Here is a 19,402-nt window from a genome sequence, read left to right as displayed (position 1 = left end):
GGAAGCTGAGGCAGTTGGTTAAGTGTCATGCTCAGAGTCACATAGCTAGTAAGTATCTGAGGCCAGATTTGAACTTAGTTCTTCCTGATTCCAGGTCCAGCATTCTAGCTACTTTGTCACCTACCTGCCTGTGAAAGACATTGCATGCAAATAAATCAAACAACAATTTATCAAGTGACTACTATGTGACAAGTGTTGTGTCTAGGCACTAGAGATATAAGGAAAAAAATTTAGCAGTCCCTGCCCTTCTGAAGGCACTTATATTCTGTTGGGGGAGACATGCACATGTAAGTATATACAAGATTAAAATGATAGGATTTTTGTCAGGGAGGAAAGGCTAGTGTGGCAAATAGCCTTTGAATTGAGCTTTGAAGGAAACCAGGAATTCTAAGAAGGGGGGATAAGGAGGGAAGAGACATTCCAGGCATGGGAGAGTGGACTTTGTAAAGTCACAGAGATAGGAGATGGAATGTTATGTGTGAGAAATTTCAAGGCCAGTTTGACTAGATGGTAAAATACATATAAAGGGGAGTAACATTAATAAGCCCAGAAAGGTAACATAGCCTCACGTAGTTCTGTGAAATGAGGCTAGAAAGATGGGATACAGCCAGATTGATAATGACTTTGAATATAAAGAGTTTATGGTGAACCAATGACATTTCCAACACTATAAATCACACTCTTTTTAAATAACAAAAAACAATTGTTATATACCATGTAACCCCATAGGAAGTTTTAGGAATGGGTGTTCAAATTGCTGAGTTACATAGTTTATAGGACTTGGCAGCAAAGGGCTGTGTGAATGTCTGCAAAATTCAACCCTCGGAGGAGAGCTTTTGAGACAAGAGACTGGTGCAAACATCATTATGCTTCGTAGTAGAAAGACGTGCAGGAATATCTCAAGTTTCACAGAATCAGACTGGCCCTTTTCCCAGAACACAGAACTGATTTATTTACTGCCAGTTCTGGGTAAAGAGAACACTGTCTGGTAATTAAACAGATCTATAATGGATTTCTATCCTGTCTTTTCTCTTTCCACCTTGAGACAATTTTACCTTTCTCATTTAAATCATAGTAATCATCTGAGCTGGTGTTGGATTGGTTCATTACACTGTCTCTCCCTTTCTTCCAAATTAAATGCGCCAACATGACTCTTCATTACTAATACTATAACAATTATAGATAAACAATGGGCCAAGGAAACTGGTGGAGTGAAAAAAATATATAAATTACCCATCATTTAGGTAAATGTTTATTTCTTGGATCTGAATTTTTGGTACTTTTTCAAAGGTAGATAATAGTCTATAAACATTTTCTCTAGCTGGATATTTAAAATGATAAAGCTAGAAATTAGGAACTATATTGAAATGGTAAAGACAATGAAAATTCTAAAATCCTAATAACTGCTTTGAGCCAGAGTGGTACTGCAGGAAGAGTATTTCCTCTAGGGTTAAGAACCAGGGTTCAAATCCCCACCTTTGAGACTCATAATTTTTATCACTTTGGGCAATCAACTTCCTTGGTCTTAGTTTCCTCATTTACAAAATGAGCAGGGTTGGACTAGATAAGTTCAACTATAACCTTATGAAACTATAAGCTACATTTTGGGTGTAGGTTATGAAATGACTTGCTCAAAAAGCATTATAGATAATACATTATTCTGCTGAATTTTCAGGCAGAAAAGCATCCTATTTACTTCTTTTGGAGAGATGATATGTTTGAGTAGAACACTGGGATCATCCCTCAGTAGTTCACTAATAATCATACTGAAACCTGCCTAAAGAGAGCAGTATTGTTTAGGGAAAAGAGGACTGTCTTTGACACTTAGATAGTCCCAATTCTATTATTAGCTGGGTGACAGAAGTTTAGCTTTTTAACCTGTCTACCTCAGTTGCTTTTTCTGTAAAAAAAGGGGCCAAAACTAGTTACTAATTAAGCTCCTTTTCAGTTCTATAATTCTGTCAAATTAACATTAATCATTAACATAATATTACTATAGAGTTCAATTCTAGTCTGCTAAATAGATACTAGTAAGTACTTCCTGGGTATAAAGCACTATGCTAGGCAGAATAAAAACAAAATTAGATAAAGGCAGTGTCCCACCCCCTCATAGACTCTACAGTGAAATGTATTCCATTCAGAGTTTGCTTTCATTTATGTCTCTAGGGGAATTTATATTGTGAATGAATCTGCAGGTGTGTAGCAGGAAAATTAGGGTTCAAATTATAAAAAATATTCTGGCTCATTGGAAATCAAAGGGATCACTTTTAGCAGAGGGAAGAGACTTACAGAGTAAGTGGGGCCTCTCTGGGGGATCCCATTGTTTAATTTCCACCTTAGAAACAATAAAACAAGTTAAACTATGGAAGTAGAAGAAAATTGATTTTGAAGATCACAAAATACAGTTCCATTCTTACCTCTTTGTATAGGTTTGATTCTTCAAAGTGTATCCAGTGGATCTATTCCGTGTTCTTTTCCATTGTGGGCTGTATTTTTGTTGCCCAGCCACTTGTGGTAAGAAACATTCTAATTGCTATAACTTGGTTGTAAGAAAAGCAATGGACCTGATAATCAGTAAACCAAAAATCAATGAGTATTTACTAATCCCCTACTATGTGGTGCCAGGCAGTGTGCTAAGTGCAGGGATGACCAGGAAATAGACAATTCCCTTGTGGATTACAATAGGGGAATGAACAATAGGGATTGTTCATTCCCCCTCCCCCAAGATCACTATAGTCTCCTTTAGTACATAAAAAAAGAAAGAAATTTGCTGTAATGGTTTCTTTTTTTAATAGAACAATTAGACTCGCCATCATCATGACCATGATTATCCATCATCAATCATATAAACAGATCTTTAGAGACTAACAAACAACTTTGGGGGTGGGTGCAAGAATTAGTTAGAGGAATTAAAATTTAGACCGAGCATTTTTGATGTTTTTGGCGAGCTCATAGGACTTTGCTGAGTACCTACAGTGTGCAGTAGTCTAATGATGATCTTTGGTGTCATTTCCTCATTTGGGGTCTTGGTTTCCTTTATCTGGGAAATGAAAGGGTGGGACTAGATGACTGGAGATCCCTTCTGTCTCCAAATCTATGATCACATGATCTATTATCTAAGAGGGGAAGTTGATGTATATTATAAAATAATAAATCCCTTTGTTGTTCAGTTTTTTCTGACTCTTTGTGACACCATTAGGGGTTTACTTGGCATAGACACTAAGTGGTTTGCCATTTCCTTTTCCAGCTCATTTTTACACATGAGTAACTGAGGCAAACAGGGTTAAGTGACTTGTCCAGGGTCACACAGGAAGACAAGCCTTCCTGATTTCAGGCCTGGCACTCAATCCACTGCATTACCTAGCTGCCTAACAAATATACATAGATAAATAATTATACATATATCAAGGGAATAAGGTACGTTGGGATTATTGTCTTAGAAATTATGTATCTTGGGCTTCATAGTAGAAGAGAGTCAGAATCTTTATTTCCATGTTTTGTTTTGTTTTGTTTTTTTAAGTTTTTTGAAGGGAGTTTTAAAAATTGGTTAAATTATTTGGATTATCTGTGAATTTCACCCCCACCCCCCTTAATCTTCATTATAGCAGAGATAATTCAAGGTTGGAGCTATATTCATAAATGTAATTACCACAGGGAAAGGCAAAACAAAACAAAAAAAGACAAAAAAATAGCTATAACTATTTGCACAAGTTTTGTGCCCTGATGTTTCCACCCAGTGGAATAAATAGCTGTGGGTCACCAGCTATTTAAATGGAAGAGACAATATAATTGCTACTAGCTTGGGTTAGATCATACTCTTTGTGATAACTATAAAAATAAAAGGTGAACTGCTTGAGGGTTAAGAGGAAGAGTTTTGTGGGAACTCTGTAGTAGGAAATAGTGTGATTCCTGTGGTTTAGGGTCCCAGAGTGTTTTCCCTGTGCATGAGGTGGTTTTTTTTAAATTTACTGTCCAACTTTTCTCTAGGAAGGGAAGTCTATAGAGCATGGCCCTTCCTTGTGCCCAATTTGTGTATATGTGGCTTCGTTAACTAAACTCCCATGAGGTATGGGCACTGCTAGTCTCACAGGGAGGGAATAGTCCCTGATAAATTTATATATTTAAGATCAGTGGAAGCACTGTATCTGATTAATGATTTCTGAGCTCATTTCATTCTCATTCGGAGCCTGGCATATAATCCTAAGAAACTGGCTATAGAATTTTTTTATGCAAACTTTCTTAGGCCTGCCACAGGCCTCCTAATCCTAAATTGCAAATAACTTACCCAATTCCTGCACATTTTAAGAGACAGGGGTTTTGGAGACCCCAAGACGATTGGAGTGATAATATATCAAGACATTTCACCTGTTGTGTCTATTCTTGTGCTTGCCATTAGTGTTTATATGAAAAGGACTTAGTTAAACCTAAACCTTGAGTGCCATTCTGGTCTGGGAACAGAAAGGAGTTTTTATGTTGAGAAAGGTAACAAACCAAATGGACTTGGCTATAAGTTACATTGTGATTTTTTTCCAGATATTCTTTGTGGCATTGGCCCTGGCTTGGAGAAAAAGAGACCACAAAGGTTTCTTTATTGAGGCATTATATGAGGCAACCAAGAACCTTGAATATGAATTGCATCATCTTTCGAAGAATCATGCTCGGTGCCCTTCATACTGCTGCACTCCCAACACTGTAGCTGACTTTGAAAAAGTAAGAGATTTAACTCTGTGGGTGCTTGATAAACCTTAAAGAATTAAACCAATAGGAGTTATAATTATTTTGGGTTTTATTGGGCAAACATGACTATTTTTGCTTCCCATGGTCCTTATCCAAAATTATTCTTTGAGATAGACTTAGATTTTTGCTTCGTAAAATAACAAACTGCTTACCGATGTCTTCTACTTCTTCTCACACAAATTCATAGAAGATAAATTAGGCACAAATGCAGAAAACTAATCCATATGTATTTTCCTCAAAGAATACAGAGAATGAATTCAAGTGGGTGCACATATTATAATATGATGAGCTGAATGACTGACTAATCCATTTCCTGGCCATAAAAGTGGCACTGTGTGATGTCCTCATTCTTTCAGACTAGTACTATTCTAATTTGCACATGGAAAAATTGTTCATTCTGTTAACAGGCATTTATTAGATATATATGCACAATCCTTTTCTGATAATTCATTCTGTAGTCAAAGTGTCAGATCCTCCTAAGGTAAAAAGGCATTGAGTATGATGGTCCATGTATTAGTTGTCCATTTTCTGCAGACCTGCCCATCTAAGTTTGATAATGCTCATTAACTGCAAATTTCTACCAGCTGATTTTGGGGAGGGGTTAGGGGGAAAAGAAGGGGATGGGAAGGGAATAGCTATTTATATAGTACCTACTATGAGTCAGGCACTGTGTTAAGCACTTTACAGATATTATTTCATTTGCTCTTTACAACAACCCTGTGAGATGGGTGCTATTATTATTCCCATTTCACAGGTGGGGAAACTGAGGCAGAGATTAAATAACTTGTCACACAGTTGACAAGTGTCTGATACCAGATTTGAACTCAGGTCTTCCTGACTCCAGGCCCTTGATTCTATCCACAATGCCACCTAACTGCTTACTGTACCAATGAGCTCCTGGCGCTGTGTGGGTGGGGCAGGTGGAGAGAACAAAGCAACTAATGAAACCATCATCTACTAAGACATGGAAAAGTTCCAAATTTCCTCAGTGGAGGTCATATTTATACCAATGAAGTAATGTATCTTGTAAAGAAATGTATGTAACACTTCTGTGATTAGCATGGTAAATGCAAAGGAAGATGTGGAATCTGTCCTCGGGAAGCTTACTGTCAGATTGAACATTGCATATTATGTTCATTAAGTTACATTATACTTTTCTCTCATCTCCATCACATTCACAGGAGTTGTTCTTTGTTTCTTTTTCCCCAAATATCACTTAATCATTAGTTTGAGATGTCACAACTTATTTGCCTTTTAAACATTGTAGTCTTTCATGTGTTTACAATCCTTTTAATACAGAACTCTTTTCTGATGCTGTTGTATGGCTGGAAGTTCTGAAACAACACAGCCTCAGAAAAATGAAAATGGAAAAATCACTTAAAAGTAATGGAAAGATACAAACTGGGCATAAGCAAGGTGCCCTATGTTACACAGAAAGCGGCCTAGAGATCAACTGAAGCATCTTTGGACAGGCAGGGGGTGATTTTGCTGGGATCATTGAGACCTTCTCTTAGTACAGTTAGTACTTAGCACGTTTTGGTGTGTGGGCTTCTCCTTCATTTCTCCATGCTAGTTTTAGCCCCATGCTTGCCTTTCCCTCTTCATCAATAATTGTGCTCTGGACTCTCTACTCTTAAAGTACCTCTCCTACCTCCCAGAAGACTCTCTGTCAAGTTCTTTCCTAGTAATGCTTGGCAATGCCTTGGCTACAGCTTGACATTTCATGGGAAATGAAAGTCAGGGAAGTTCTCCAGTAAGGAATTCCTTCCGTACCCTAAATATAGAAAATGAAGTCTTCAGTATTTTTTCTCTGAGCAGGCCACCTACATATAATTTTGGTTCTTCCAAGTTGGTAGTGTTCTATAATTCATGGCCATATAGAATCACTGGAAGAATATTGTTGTTAAATTATAAGGTGAAATGTACAACCTTGTGGTGATTTAATCTCTTGGTTTGGACAGAATGCTGGGTAACTCTTTCATTTTCTCCTTCCAGTATGACTAATGAATGGTGTGTTTCTTTTTGACAGATACTGTTGGCCCGGAAAAGAGCACGTTATTTACAATGGGTTCATCCACCAACTTCAGTCCAATTGAAAGAAGCTAGAGGGAGAATTAGAAAAGAAGGTCTTTTACAAACAGCAGCAAGGTGGGAGAAACATGCCTTTCCTTTGGTTTTCTTGACTCAAAGCTTCTGGGACAAGCTCATTTCTGACTTTTAAGTGCAAGAGTAGAATTTTTTCTTCCCTCCTTTACACTCACCCCATGCCTCCTAGAGCTGCTGCCTTATATGAAAAAAAAAACACCCAAAATAAATAAAAAACAAGCAAACACTGATTTCCCCAAAGCCATTTCCTTTCATCTTAACAACCATACTTTCAAGTCAATCTCTCCAACATGGCTTATAAATGAACAACAATCAATTGTTGTTCCCAAAATAAGACATTTGAAGTATGCCATGTAGTTACTAACCTTAATCATCTTTCTTTTAAAGCCGTTTCATTACTTAATTAGGAGACAAGGGTTCATATCCTAGGCACTTAGCAGCTGTGTGACCATGGGCATGGTCATTTCACTTTACTGATTTCCTCCTCTATAGAATGGTGGGAGGAACATTATTCTTGTGTCACCTACCTAAGGGCTTGTTGGGAAGAGAGTGCATTGTAAATCTTAAAAGCATTATACAAATGGGAGTTTGTGTTGCTTGTCTAATGTGGGATATCATTCTTTCTATTCTAATATAAAATACAGTCTCAGAGTAGTTATTTTTCCAAAGAGAAATGTCATGGTTTTATTGGTTTATGGTGTTTATTGGAAGTGTGTCAGCTAGAGGCCCAGATGGAATTCTGAAACTCATGATAAGCCTCCTAAAAGCTATACCCTCCAAATCCAGAGGGCACTGAGAGAAATGAAAAACTAGGTGAGGTCATTCAAGTAAAAATTGTTTTGGAGGAGATGGGAAGATAGAATGATAAGCAAACTCTTGCTCTGTCACAATAAGAATGACCCAAGTTCCAGGCAATTCAAATGTTGTAATTTTGGGGAAGAGTTGTTATCTGATCCCTCAAGATTGCTCCAGAGAGTGGGCACTAAATTAAGAGTGGAGGAAGGAAGTCAAGAAGGTCGAGGTTAGTCTTTGTCTTATACTGAAATTCAGTAGGACCTCTCAAAGGTCAGATCTAAAATACATCATGATCATTTGTAAGGAGGCAAATGTAGAGAATTACTAGTTAGTAGAAAAAGATGAGTTGAAAACAATGATTTCTTCCTACTTCTCAAGGCAAAACAGAACCTCAAACAATGATAAGGTAACAATCTGTTCTTTTACCAAAATCAGATCATCTTTATTATAATTTAGTTTTTTTTTTTTTTTTAGTGAGGCAATTGGGGTTAAGTGACTTGCCCAGGGTCACACAGCTAGTAAGTGTTAAGTGTCTGAGGCCGGATTTGAACTCAGGTACTCCTGACTCCAGGGCCGGTGCTTTATCCACTGTGCCACCTAGCTGCCCCATAATTTAGTTTTCAAAATATCTTATTTCCCAAATTATCCTCACTTTCCTTATCTTTAAAAATGGAAGATTGGACTAGATCATCCCTAGGGTCACTCCTAGTTCTAAACCCTTTGAACCATCTGGGCTGTTATTAGGCATGGGCAGAAGTAGGCAGTAGCTTATGTTATATGATTTCACAAGCATGATAAGTTATATGATTTCATAAGCATGAAGAAAAGCCCAAATATTTCTCCCCACCCTATTCTATAATGCCTGGATTTCCCTTATTTCATCCCACTGGCTAAGACTTACTAATACCTCATAGCATCTAAATACTAGACCCTGAGAAGGACCCCATATACGATGCTCTTTGGTTCCATTATTAGCTGTACCTCAAGTGGGAATTATCAATTATCTTTAAGAAAGCACACTGTATAGGAAAACACCTAGAACAAGAAGAGATCTGGCTTAAATCCTACCTCTGAAACATATTGCAATAGTTATCTGATTGGGGTCAAACATGTAATCTCTCAATTTCAGTTTCTTAATCTATGAAATAATGATGATAATGATACCTGGAGTACTACTTTTTCTATATGAAGTTCCACGGGAGCATAGATTTAAAGCTGGGTAAAATGTAGCATAGAGGTCATCTAGTCCAACTCCCTTATTTGAAAGGTAAGGAAACTGAACCTCAGACAACAAAGTGACTTGTCTGGTATCACACATGTAGGTAAGTGGCAGGGGAGGATTTAAACCCTGGTCTTTTGAATCCAAATCTAGCATTCTTTCCATTGCCCTATGAGTATGTGTAAAATACTTTTCAAACCTTAAAGCACAAGGTAAATGCTTGTTGTTATCATTGTTGTAGCGGCAGGAGATTGAAAAGCCGAGAATTTTGAGCACCAAGCTTTTGGGATTTTCCCACTAAAAAGAGTCTATAGAGAGCATAGAAGTTCACTTAAAAGAGAAGTTATAACTATTGTCTGTCCAAAAGCAAACTGGTTCAACAGTTACTTTCATACCCCTAAAATGGTTATAAGTATATAAACCTGACTTAGTTTAATATTTTGAGGATCCATTATTTCAAGCATATGGGTAAAGCCTCCACTAATGCATATTATAAACCTTCTATCCTTAGTCAGTTTCATTAAGTTGTGACAATATGGTTCCATATAGTTATAAGTTTGGAGTCAGGAAGTTCAAATTCCATCTTTAATATTAGTTCTGTGACCATGGACAAATCATTCCAGCTCTTGGAGTAATAGTTACTTCATCCATAAAAGAAAGCAATAATTCATACATACAATATCTACCTTATAGGGTTTTTATGAGACTCGAATGGGATAATCTTGGTAAAGTGTTTTTCAAAATTGAAAATGTTATAAAGTTATCAAGTATTAGAGAGAGGAAAATAGAATTCTAGACCTGAAGTTAGGAAGACCTTAGTTCAAATTGAGCCTCAGCCACCTACCAGCAAGGTCACAAGTATAACTTTGTTAGTTCCACTAGTTAGCTAGTGTAACTAGTTAACCTCTACTTCATTTAACTCATCTGTAAAATGGAATAATAATAACTATAATGGGGGTGTTATAAGGATCAAATGAGATATTTGTATTTTGAAAATCTTAAAACATTATAGAAATGCTTCCTATTATTATTTTTGTTATGAGTATTATTGCTGTTGTAGCTCTTATTATTATTCAGCAAAATAATAGTTGTTGTTTTCCCCCCACAGAAACTTTTTCACCTACATACTAATGTTGTTTCTACTTTTATTTATCATATTTGGAAAAATTTCCCATCATGAATATGTTCTTAATCAAGCCATCCGTAATGAATTCACAAGGTGAGTAAGCTTTAAACATGAGGTTTGTGGACTCATTTAAAAAATAAATATTTTGATAACTGTATTTCAATAAAATTATTTTTCTTTTTCACCTTAGGTTTAATTTTATGCACTTAAAAACATTATTCTGACCTTCACTGACCTTTAGTATCCCATCACCCACTACCTTTCAGTCATCTTGAACAGGATGTCTAATAGACATTTCAAATTCAATATATCCAAAAGAAAACTCAGTCTTCCCCCCGAATCCTCCCCATCCTCCCAGTCCCTCAAGCTCACGATCTAGGAGTCATCCTGGATTCCTCACTCTCTCTCAATCCCCATATCCTGACTGTTGCCAAGACTTGTGAATGTCACCTTTGCAATGTTTCTTGAATACATCTACTTCTGCCCTCTGACACTGCCCTCATTCTAGTACAGGCCCTTATCGTGTCATGCCTGGACTATTGCAATAACCTGCTGGTAGATCTGCCTACTTCCAATATTCCCCCATTCCAATCCATTCTCCATTCAGCCATCAAAGAGATTTTCCTAAAGCACAGGTCTGATGTCACCCCTGCCCCCCATCCCTTACTCAATAATGGGTTCACTATTGCCCCCAGGAAAATACAGAAGGTTCTATTTGGCATTTAGAATGCTTCATAACCCACCTTTCCAGTTTTCTTACACCTTAGTCTCCAATACATATTCTTCAATCCAGTGACAAGGGTCTCTTGTCTTCCTCAAACAAGATGCTCCATTTCTCAGCTCCAGGCTTTTTCTCTGAATGTCCTCTGGCTGTCTCTGGAATGTTCTCCCTCCTTCCCACCTAATCACTGTCCTGGTTTTCTTTAAGTCCTGACTAAAATCCCGTCTTTTACTGGAAGCCTCCTCAACCCCTCTTAATTCCATTGCCTTTCCTCCATTACTTATTATCCATTTATCCTATATATATCTTGTTTTGTATTTATTTGTTTGCAAGTTGCCTCCTCCATTAGCCTAGATGGATTGTCTTTTGGCTCTTTTTATAAGTCCAATGCTTAGCATAGTGCCTGGCACATAGTAGGCACTTAATACATGTTTGTTCCTTTCTCTTCCTTTTCCCTCCTGTGGGTATATATAGGACTACAATTTTATGTAACCTCTGTGTTACATAAAACTTTGAGCAAACCAGATATTGTGTTTTAATAGTCTCTTCTTTAAATTGTGAATAATGCTTATGAACTGTCTCACAGAAATTCTCATTCCTAGTATCCCTCTCAATGTGCAAGGCAGGGACTTAGTCAAGTTTGTTTTTTTTTTTAATTTTGTGTAATGAATATGCTAAGAATTGTCTTCTTAATGAATGTTATCATAAGAAGCTTTAAGATCCTTGGGGTTCTAGACAACCAGAACAGGTTATTTTGAAATATTTTTGTTAATTCTTCACTTGTTTCAGTTATATCTGACTTTTAATGACCTCATTTGAGGTTTTCTTAGCAAAGATACTGGAATGGTTTGCTATTTCCTTCACCAACTCATTTTACAGATGAGGAAACTGAGGCAAAAAGGCTCAAGTGACTTGCCCAGGATCACACAGTTAGTAAGTGTCTGAGATCAGATTAGAACTCAGGAAGATGAATCTTCTGGACTTCAGGCTCAGCACTGTATCCACTGCCCCAACTAGCTACCTGAAAGATCTTTAAGGTCCTCAAATGAAAAAGCAGAATTACTAAGTTGTCAGAGTGTAGTGCCTTGGGGGTAAATAATTTATAAGGACTCCATCTATGGTCAGGGCCTCCATATTGTTTGCAATAGAAGTCTTATTGTTTGTCCTTTTTTTTTGCTTTCCTTGTTTCATTCCCCCCCCCCCTCCCAAAATGAGCTTATCACTAAACCCCTAAGCTGAGAAGCTTTAAAACCATTTGTGCCTTTGGCCTTCTCCATTGTTACCTTCTAGAAACAGTGTTGCAACAAATCCCCTTAAGGAAAGGTCCAGTGAGTCAGATTCAAAAAGAAAGCCAGTATTCTAGAGTTTTCCATTCATTTTCTTGTCCAATAGTCACCTGACTTTACTACATACATCATCATAATCTGGGAAAGAAGGGAATAAAAGAAACATGCCATTTGTTTTTCAAATATTGCCTACATGATTTCTTTAGATAATCATTGTCCCAAAGTATCTTACTATTTTGACAGTAATAATCTCAAAATTATAACAAAATAATACTCTTTCATCTCATGCAGAGAGGCATTGTAGTTCTATAGAAGGAGTACTGGAATTGGAGTCATAGGACCTGGGTTCAAATCCAAGCTCAACTACTTAATAGTTGTGTGGCCTTGAGCAAATCACTTAAATTTTTTTTGAGGGCGAGGGGAGGGTGGAAGGAGTTCAGTTTCTTCATCTGTAAATTGCAGCTTGACTTCTCAAGTACCTTCCATCTCTAAAACCTTGGATTTGGCCAACCATTTCTATTTCCAAAGTTCTATATCTTAGCCACAATCTTTCTTTCATCCTGTCAGAATTCCAAGGGTATATGCTATCCTTTATATATAGTATACTTTAAAGTAAAGTGATGGGATCATTTAATCTGCTCAGCAGTGTTGTAATATGCTGATTATTTGTCTGGGAATGGCGACCCAGCTACTAGTAAGTGAAATAATCAGTGCTGAAGTATGTAAGACAAGGGAAATGATCCAAGATGGCTCCACCTGGGATTGGGTGAGCAGGAATCTGGGAGAGGATAAAAACTCAGATTTATATGGCATTTCCAGGTATTATTATGCCCATTTTGAAGATGAGAAAAATGAGCTTCAGATAGTTACATGACTATCATATACAGTTACATACAGTAGATGGAACATTAAATTTGAAGACAAACGACTTGTGGAGTTAAAATCCTATTTCTTCCAGTTACTGCCTTTGAGCTGTCTGGGCCTCAGTTTCCTTACTGTATAAATACTGTGGTTGTGAGCATTGCTGTGGAGGGCACAGTTGGCTAGCTGGTACTCTTCAGAACTCTTTCCTCCCCACCCCCTTATCTCTGGAGATTTATTCAGCTACTCGTGTTACAATTAGCCTTTTTTTTTTTTTAAACAAGGGAGCAATGTAATGATCCCTCAGGTCCATGTGGTTGCCTCCTCTGCTACTTTATGGAGTTTTTGTTAGATGAAAGTTGGGAATCTGATAATAGTTGCTCAGGGACCCAGTTAGGGAAATTCCTAACATTTAGACAGAGATTTAGTTCTCTGTCCTATCTTAAATTTATCTCTAGCTAACCTCTGGCTTCTTTCTGTTTGAGGCAAAATTCAGGATATAGGAAATGTGGTTTGTTTGTTTTTTAAAGCAACATAATTGTGTTGTGGGACAGGCAAAAGGGGAGAGGAAGTTGTACAACTCAGGGAAAGAGCAGACCTTTTGTATTCTTCCCCTTGTCCATGACAATATGGACACAGTTGGGAGTTTCAGCCCAAGATGCCCTACAGGAGTCTCATGGCTCTCCTTGACTTCTTCCTTTTCTATAGTATCTTGGGTCTCCTTCTGCATTCTCTTTTCAGTCTCTCAGTTTCTCTTTTTGCCTGTTGCTCCTAGGCTGTTGATTGAATCTGGCTCAGTTTAAGTCTGAGCTGTGGAGGCTGATACCCATTACTGCTTCTGCTGCTCCTCTTGAAGACCTCATACCTTCCTTTGGTTTCTCTCTCATGAACTATGTATGTCTCTTTTAAGAAGACGTTTAATCCACTTCCCAGGTATTACTCAAGTCTGCCTTCTGTCTCAAAGACTGTGATAGTCACTATTAGCCCTCAGGGCTAAAAGGGAGGGGAAGGAGAAGAGGAAAGACACAAACATTTATTAAGCACCTACTAGGTACCAGGCACTGTGCAATGTACTTTACAAACATCTCATTTGCATAGTATGTTTTCTCTCTCTTCTATAAATTCTTTTTTGTTGGGGGGGGGGTGAGGCAATGGGGGTTAAGCGACTTACCCAGGGTCACACAGCTAGTAAGTGTCAAGTGTCTGAGGTGGGATTTGAACTCAGGTCCTCCTGAATCCAGGGCCAGTGCTCTAGTTCTTGAATGCCAGTTCATTCTCAAACCCCTATTATATTTGTAAAATGAATAGATTGGACTAAATGACCTATAAGATCACTTCTATGGTTATATCCACGATACTAAGTGATAATGCCAGCCTCTGTACCCAGATTTATTCATGGCTAGGCTAAAATATTTGGATGCAATAGTCCAACATCCAGGATGACTGCTAGATGGATTGATCAATATCAGGACCATAGACTTAGAGACCTATGGGATATTAAAACTGGAAGAGACCTTAGGGATCATCGAGTAGTAAAATGACTAGCCCATAGTCATAGAGATAGTAAATGGCAGTGCATGGATTTGAACCCATATGTCCAATATCCTAATTCAGTGTTCTTTAGCTACACTACAGACTCCTGTGCAGGGAGGTAATAATCTGAGTTCTGTAAAATTTTTTAAAAAATATTTTGATAACTTTCTAGATGATTAGTTTCTGTTGTCATCTTATGTATTTTATTTTGTGCACTTAAAAACATTATTCTGAGCAAGGGTCCATAGTTTTAACCAGACTGCCCAAAGGGTATGTGACTTAATACAAGTTTGAGAACCCTTGTTCTATGAAGATGCTTAAGGAGACCTCAGTTCTACATACATGACTAGGCATGGGAAGAGAGTGCTGTTAAGCATAGACAGCCTGGCCTATTGGCATTCTCAATCAGCTTAAGCATTTTGCTGACTGATTCTGAAACATTCATGAATGGAGGTCTTCTCTTTGAATTTTTCATGCAAATGATTGTTGCAGGCTTTTTTTTTGCAAGATTTTATTAGTTATTCAAATATTTCATCAAATATTTAGTTTTGATTCCACAGTGAGAAATGTTATTGATGTCTAGCCAAATAATGGCTAACTCAAATCTACATACTTGCCACTTTTATGACTAGCCAACAACGTGAATTTCTCTGTCCTTGTTAAATCAGTCCTTTGAGGCTATCAAATAACCCTGTAAATCAAGCTTGCTATTTATAAACATTCCACCAGTGAAATTAACTGTGCAGATCTGGTTCCCCCTTCGCAAAAAACACCAGCAGCCTCCATCAATGTTCAACTTTTAGCACTTAAGTCCTGGAAGAATGGAATGATTATTTGAATTCTTTAGTCAGCTGGTGCCAATAGATGGCGCTAGTGTGTAGACCAGGAGAACAGTATTTTAATTCAAGGTAAGGAAGAGAAATTGAAAACAAACTGGAAAGGAGGGGAAAAAAACTTTTTTTTAAATGGTTCCTGCTAGTTTATTTTTTATCTCATGTTTCATAAATCAGCACCACTGGACAGATATTTAATCTGAATTGTAACCTTTTGATATTAAAATGAGTAATTTCCCAGCTGAGATAATATTTGTAAAATGTCTAAGGGGCACATATACCTAATGCTCTCAGATTAATGGTCCAGATTCTTGAGTCTCCTTTGAGGGTTGGGGATTGGTATCTGACTTATTTCCCACAGAGACTCCAAGATTTGGCTGGGTCTAGTTCTAGCCATCTTGCTGGCTCCTTAGGCTCCTTAGGGCCTGCCATCAGGTAGGGATATTTATATATCAAAAACTTAAGCTGGAATGTTTACATTAGATTTTTTTTCTCCCCACAATATATAATCTCCCTGAAACATCAACATCCATCACTTTATGCAAGTTTTAGCATTACTTAGCTTTCTAGATGAATCTAGTTAGTATAGTCATGACCAGAATATTCTTTGGTCTTTTAGCTTTACTCTTTCAATGAATAATCCATACATTTATTAAGAAAGACAGCCTTGTATAATGAAGAGAGACAGAGCAAGCACCAGCCTTGAAGTCTAGAAGACTTCAAATCCCGGCTTCTGACATACAATGTCTTTATGACCTAGGGCAAGTCACAGTCTCTTAGTGCTCTAAGGAAGTACTATAAGACCAGAACAATAATGGTAATAATAATAGTAACAGCAATAATAATAATAATAATAAATGAGTAAGTAAGTAAATAATGAAAATGGCTTGCACTTATATATCACCTACTATGTACCAACCACTTTTTAAAAAATATCATTTGATCCTCACAATAGCCCTGGGAGTAAAATGCTATTATTATCTTCATTTTATAGTCAGGGAAGTTGAGATGAAGTGACTTGCCCAAGATCACACAGCTAGTGAATATCTGAGGCTGGATTTTTGGTACAATGGATAGAATGCTGGGCCTAGAGCCAGGAACACTTCTTTTTCTGAGTTTAAATCCAGCCTCAGACACTTACTAGTTATATGACACAGGGCAAGTCACTTAACCCTGTTTGTCTCAGTTTCCTCATCTGTAAAATGAGCTGAAGAAGGAAATGGCAAAGTACTGTAGTATCTTTGCCAAGAAAACCCCAAATGGGATCACAAAGAGTTGGACACAACCGAAATGACAACAAAACTTCCTGACCCCAGGCCTAGTACTTGAGCCACTGTTTCATTCAGCTATCCAGCAGAAGACACAGAATAGGTGTTGATCTGCATTGAAGGAAGGAGTTTTGTTTTCTGCAATTCCTTATGACAGTGAAATCACAGGCCCAATCCCCTTCACTAATGCCTGTTAGATCTGTGTTGGTAGCATATAAAGAATATGAAAACAACTACTTAAATTTATATAACCCTTTGAGGCTTACAAAGCATTTTCCTCATAACATATCTATGAGATAGTCTTCTCCTATTTTACAAATAAGAAAACTGGGGGTTGGGGTGGGGTCAGATTCATGTCCATGGTCACATTTCTGTGAAGCAACAAAGCTGAGAATGGAACCCGAGCCTCCTGATTCTATATCAAGTGTTCTTTCAATCATCCCATACATTTCCATCACCTAGATTGAGCCAGTATCTCTGTAACTTTGGACAAATTTGGGCATCAGTTTCCCCACCTATAAAAATATAAGGGCTCAAACTATAGGATCTTTAAAATGCTATGATTCTATTCTCTGAAGCTAAATTTAAGATATTCATCAAATACACAGCTTGGGTGGGGAAACTGTGGGCATTAGGCCAGATCTGGACCTTGTATTAATTTCATAATTATTTAAGCATGGTGATGGTGATGACTTGAGATTTACCATAGGGCATAGAAATTTAATGGGCTCAACATTTTAAATGCTTATTATAAAAGACTATATACTCTTTATAGCACTTATGGTATTTCAGTGGTATAAAAATAATTTAATACCTAGTTAGAAAGATTAATGAGTTAAAATAGGCAAGGCAAGCATCCTAATCTCTACTTCTCCTTGGCTCACACAGTTCTAATGAGCTCATCAAGCAACCCTAGTCCTCTCTAGGACGGTGACCTCCTAAGGAATAGTCTTTGGTGTTTCCTTGTGAGGGGACATACTAGGATCTCTCCCCTTAGTTCCTCAGCAAAGTTTATCTTATTTTTATATCATAAACCACCTTTGGGCTGCTTGTCCAGTGTGCCAAATTTTGTTTTGTAGCTCCACTCAGTTTATAAAATAAGAATCAAGAGGCATTATTAGTTTTGTCCATAGTTGCAAAAAACACACCAAGATTATATCCTGTAAGTCTGCGATACTCCATAGAATCACAGCGTTGAACCCAAAAGAAGCTATGAAAGCAGCCAACATTTTTCTATATAAAATAGGATGTCACACTGTAATTTTCAGAGCAGAATGTTAAGAATTTATTCAATATTTGGAGAGCATTATTATCACATACCTGGCAATGTTTTCCCCAGCTTTTCAGGTCTAGGATTATTTCCTCCTCACAAAGGAGTGTAGTAAGGGCACCTCTTCTTCTATGGGACCCCAGAAAAGCTACCCCAGATTTAAAGTCCAATGTAGGTCCTCATCTGCTCAAAATCTTAGTTTACCCCCTCAAAAAAACAATGTATTTACTGAATCTAGTCAATGATACAATTCATTTTAATCGCAGGCATGCAATGCAATAACACTGTCAGAAAATAGCAATAGAACATCCTGTCTCTAAACCATAAACCTGGAAACCTGGGAATAGAGAATCACTGAGCCATGGTATTTCAACATTCCCCTCCAAGCAACTTTAAAATATTGCCTCAAACTGAATTCTGAAATGGCATAGCCAACAAAAGGTCAGAGTGAGACATTCTTCCAGCCCAATACAACATAGGAAGTTGGAAAGAGAGATCTGTGACATGGGAGAGGAGGCTGGCCCAGAGCCCATGTAGATGAAACATCAATGGTGATACTAAGTGGTGGTGATAGAAGCAGCAAAAATTTTGTGAGCTCTTAAGCCAGAAACAGAAAGAGGACCTAGCAACTGGTCAGAAAGAGATTACAGGGTACCCCTACATTAACACTGGACACAGAACCAGATATTATTTGGCAACTTCATTGCCTATACCACCTTCTGAATAATAGTTCAGGAGCAGAGAGAGCTCTTTTGGTCAAGAGGAAGGAAAAGGCTTGAGGGGCAGTATCACCTCCAGTCCCAAGGTAGGGCCCTGAGAAGCAGTATCAATTGCAATTCTAAGGGATCAGGGGCCCTTCCTGAGTAAGTATGAAAGTGTAGCCCAAGAGAGCAATGACCACACCTTTCCCCAGATCACACTACTTTAGAAGCACCCCAAACTTCCAAAACCCCAGAACTAGCTCTGGAAAAAAAATGAGTATGAAAAAGCCTAAAGCTTAAGATTGAGCTTCTCCCTGTATTGTTAAGGGCTAAAATTCTAGCTAAACTGTCTAAACTATTTAATGAGTGGTCGCCAATAAATTATAAGCTTTAGCAAGAGTTAGGCTTTTAAGCATTTATTAAGGAGAATAAGAATTTGGTAAAGAGAGAGAGAAAGGCCTAGATTCCTATCTATTAAAGGGAAAGCACATTTCTAGCTCCCTTCTCCGCCAGCGTCCTCAGGAAAAAGAGCCTCCGTCTCCTCCTTCCTCCTCCCACTAGTCCGCGTCACTTCCTGATACCAAAGACTCCTGGTCTTGCCCTCAAAGACCTTCCCTTCATGGGCAGAACTCTTCTACAGTTAGTATCCAGCAGGTGGCGTTATTCCAATCGTTACAGTCCCCCCTGTTGTTCCTCAAGAAACAAAATGTTTCCTTGACGGAACAGTAAAAAGAATATAATAACTATTGCTAACTAATAATATGTGAACAACAATATAGAAAAGGAAGAGAGGAAAGTTTTGTCCAGAGGGGCGATTTTTTTTTTTTGTCCTCATGAACCGACGCTTTGACATTGGTCTTGCAAAGGGAGGGCCTCTGCAGAGAGTACATATTACAGATGGTGTATATTATAACCGAAAAAGAAAAGAGAAAAAAACAAAACAAAA

At 37.8% G+C, this 19,402-nt stretch overlaps 1 protein-coding gene across 1 annotated transcript in view; it reads left to right on the top strand.

The window, feature by feature from the left end:
* Nucleotides 1-19,402, top strand: part of PKD1L1 (polycystin 1 like 1, transient receptor potential channel interacting) — a 166,545-nt gene that overhangs the window by 121,926 nt on the left and 25,217 nt on the right. The window contains exons 39-42 of the mRNA XM_044001117.1: nt 2,430-2,514; nt 4,534-4,710; nt 6,767-6,885; nt 9,966-10,076. Coding sequence (XP_043857052.1) covers nt 2,430-2,514; nt 4,534-4,710; nt 6,767-6,885; nt 9,966-10,076 — 492 coding nt within the window. The remainder of the gene's footprint in view (nt 1-2,429; nt 2,515-4,533; nt 4,711-6,766; nt 6,886-9,965; nt 10,077-19,402) is intronic.

The sequence above is a fragment of the Dromiciops gliroides genome, chromosome 1 (assembly GCF_019393635.1).
Source record: "Dromiciops gliroides isolate mDroGli1 chromosome 1, mDroGli1.pri, whole genome shotgun sequence".
Lineage (NCBI taxonomy): Eukaryota > Metazoa > Chordata > Mammalia > Microbiotheria > Microbiotheriidae > Dromiciops > Dromiciops gliroides.
Note: the sequence above shows the minus strand (reverse complement) of the source record. Positions and strands in the feature narration are given on the sequence as shown.